The following is a 3,486-nucleotide window of genomic DNA, read 5'->3' on the forward strand; positions in this document are numbered from 1 at the left end:
TGACACAAAAGTTGCCATTAATTGATCACACTTCCAAACACAAGTAGTCTTAGTCTTGAGGGAAAAAGATAAAATAGAGAGATATAAATGAACACAACCCTCATTATTCTTATTAACAATACCAACCAAATAACTCTCAAATCGATCAGACTCTTAGTCCTAACAACTACTACAGATCCACTCCAGCTATGGCTGTAGTCTCAGCTTTAGCTACCATGAACTACTTTCATGGCCATTGCCATTGCCAAATAATTAAGCATCTGCAGTATCAACAGAATCAGCTGCAGCTAAGATCAGCTCTGGCTGGACATCAACAGCATTGGGGAGTCCAAGTGCTTTCAAGGCCAAGTGTGCTGCTTTCTGCCCTGACATCATCATTGCTCCAAATGTTGGCCCCTGCAATAACCATATATATCATTACATTAGTATAGTACTTCTCATAGTTTGGACCACACCTTTTCTTGTCTTCTACCCAAACAAAATAAATATCTCAACTAGTGGTCTATGCTTACTTATATCATATCTTAGCGGGAAAACCCTTTTATAATCCTCTTAAATACTAACCGAATGATTACTGTTAAGTACAACTTCGAAGGCAATACAGTAATAATTCAACTGATATTTATAAAATCAAAACATAAAGAGTTTCGCCGCAAAAATACATACAACCACTAGATGGAAAGAGAGAATGACCCCAACAAAAGCAAAAGTACCATTCATAAATAAAATGGGATATTTGGTCCACACTAAGCATATGCCACAAAATTTCTTAGTGAAAAGAAAAATCCTAGCTGTAAAGGAAAACTACCACTAAAGTTGCTTATATCATTATTGGTTTCTACTAAAGTATCAAGTGGTCACAACAAAATGAATGGACAGAATTATTTCACAATTAGACAATAAATCTTTCCTAATTGATGATTAAATAAAAATATGGGCAAGAATTAGTTACTTACCATCCTAGGTGATCCATCAATCTCAGCAACTTCCATTCCAGTGACAATCATTCCAGGGACAATCTCCCTAGTCAGATCAACAATGGCATCCTCAGCGGCGTTCATGTCGAGCGCCTTCATTCCAGGAACACTCTTGATCATGCCAATACTTCTCAGCCTCTTGACACCAGTGGCGCCAAAAGGACCGTCGTGGCCGCAAGAGCTGACCACAACCTTGGCCTCCATGACATTAGGATCCATGCAGGATTGTGTGTCGTGGTTCATTGACACCAAAGCCCAGTTGGTCACTACTCCCGCAACTCTGTCACCCTTGACAATGAGGTCCTCGGCTGCCACCGCGTTGAAGAGCTTGACGTTTGGCCTGGCCAAAAGCTTGCTCATGATGGTGGAGGTGAACAAGGCAGCGTGCTTGATCACCACGTATGTGTCTTGCTCATCGTATGCAATACCAAGCTCGTCAAGGAAAAGGTGTGCTGGTTTCCTCACAATCTAATGTATAACAAATCTACGAGTTAATCCCAAAACTCAAACACTAAAAGGAAAAACCACATTAAAACCCACAATTCGAGAACAATTCTATGACAAAACCATGAAAATTTCTAACCACATGATGCTATGAGTTTGATTGAATTTTATAAAAACAAAAAGAACAATAATAAAAAAAAATAAACTTGTATTTATTATTAAACTTATAAGGATGCACACAGGACGAGAAATTAACGAGGAGTGTCCATCCCATTCCCAATATTCCTCATGGCGGAGGAGATGGGATCCCACTTAACATTCAAAAACAAAAAAAAAAATGATCACCATCCCCGCTTGTTCTCCATTTTGATGGCAGATTCTTGCCCTATTTGCAGGCCTAACTCTATAACATAGGCGGGCTAGGCTCAAAAATACAATTTTTTTTTACTGATTTTAAAAAAGAGATTATTTCACAAATACACAAAAATTACAAAAATAGAGAGAATTTTAAATATTTTTCCAATTTTATTTACCGATTATACTATTTTTTTTTTTATGTTGTACTCCTCTTATTCTGGGGGTTATATTTTATTGTTGTTTTGATGTTATTTAAATATTATTTTTACTATAATTTTATGTAGTTTTATTATTGTTTTTGTGTTATTTATTTAAAAAATCATAAAAATGTAATTTTTTTTTTTTAAAAAAAAAATAGTGATTCATGTAATCATACTTTTAAAAAAAATACTACATTTTCTTCTATATAAGAATCTAATTTTTTTTTTTCTTATGGCCCCGTTATATTGGCTGACCCTGACTATTTGGATCCCCCATCTGCATGGAGAAATTGTGCATGAATTTTATATGTATATAAAAAAAATAATAAATAAATAAAACTTAAACACAAAAATTTGTTTTGAAGTACATCTTTTAATATAGTATATTTAGGTATCAATCTCAGGTGGTCTAAATAAAATATAATAAAAAAGATAACATACTTCGCCACGTAATAAATGCCTCATAATTAAACCAAATAAATAAATGCTAATAAATACAAAAATATATATATATATATATTTGGTTAGAATAATAATAATATAATAATACCATGGCGGAGAAAAGCTGGCCACCGAGCCACGCGCCGCCACCAGGGCTAACAGATTGCTCAATTATAGCCACCTGAACATTGGGGTTCTTACTCAGCTCATAAGCGCAAGATAGCCCAGCTGAACCAGCTCCGACCACAACCACATCGGTATCAGCATAAGTAATCATGTCCATCATGTAACGCCTCGTCATCTCCCTTGACACGATCGATTCTCTGATCGGTTCGAACCGGAAGTTCTGGAGGTCGTACGGAAGGTTCGAACCACCAGTTGATGACATGGAAACGGAGGAGGACGACGCCTTAACGGTGGGTTGGAACCGAACTGATGAGGAGGGTGGTGGAGCCACTGGTGTTCCATGGAAGGAGCTAGTGTCGAAGATGGAGGACTTGGTAAGATGAGAGGCTGTGAAAGTGGATGATGCCATGGTTGCCATGGTGGTGGTGGTGGTGTTTAAATTACTGAAATGCCCCTGTGAGAAAAAAAATAGAGTAGAAGATTTTGAGTGAGTGAGGAGATGAGAAAAGGGTTGGTATATAAATAAAGAAGAAGAAATGAGAATATCTGGAGTGACACGTGGGATGATAGGAAATGAAGGGTCTAGAAATGGAGGATTGTTATTTATAGCTATTGTAACAAGTGGCATACATGAGCTCACCTTTGGGTTTAGTGTAATTTTGTAAGTTTCCATTAATTGTAGGGTCATATGTTTGTGTGTTGCATCTTTCCAATTCTGATACTCCTTTAGTGAGTGATTTTTTTTTTTTTATTTTTGGGGTGTAGAAAAATAAAGGGGTCTTTTTAATATTATACCTAAAATTGATTTTATTTATAAAAATACCTTTAAGAAAATTATTTGCACAAATACCGATTGCCACGTCAGCATAAATACCGAAATATAAAATAATTACCGAAAATTGAAAAAAATAAAAAAATCTCGCTTCCAAAAATTTCAGTGT

General features: G+C 36.0%; 1 protein-coding gene across 1 annotated transcript; it reads right to left on the minus strand.

Moving 5' to 3' along the window:
• Positions 1-3,130, minus strand: LOC115717421 (thiamine thiazole synthase, chloroplastic). Its single transcript, XM_030646405.2, has 3 exons — positions 2,529-3,130; positions 957-1,445; positions 1-396 (listed from the first exon to the last, which is right to left on the minus strand). The coding sequence occupies exons 1-3, from the start codon at positions 2,961-2,963 to the stop codon at positions 253-255; spliced, it is 1,068 nt and encodes a 355-aa protein (XP_030502265.2). The 5' UTR covers positions 2,964-3,130; the 3' UTR covers positions 1-252.
• Between the last annotated feature and the right edge of the window lie 356 nt (positions 3,131-3,486).

The sequence above is a fragment of the Cannabis sativa genome, chromosome 5 (assembly GCF_029168945.1).
Source record: "Cannabis sativa cultivar Pink pepper isolate KNU-18-1 chromosome 5, ASM2916894v1, whole genome shotgun sequence".
Classification (NCBI taxonomy): Eukaryota; Viridiplantae; Streptophyta; class Magnoliopsida; order Rosales; family Cannabaceae; genus Cannabis; species Cannabis sativa.

What these genes read in the sequence shown, in the direction of transcription:
- LOC115717421 (XM_030646405.2), bottom strand. Translation starts at nt 2,963, where the DNA reads ATGGCAACCATGGCATCATCCACTTTCACAGCCTCTCATCTTACCAAG. An exon ending in GCCAGCTTTTCTCCGCCATG is followed by an intron (nt 1,446 to 2,528) that starts GTATTATTATAT and finishes GTTATACATTAG; the next exon opens with ATTGTGAGGAAACCAGCACA. An exon ending in TTGATGGATCACCTAGGATG is followed by an intron (nt 397 to 956) that starts GTAAGTAACTAA and finishes TGGTTATTGCAG; the next exon opens with GGGCCAACATTTGGAGCAAT.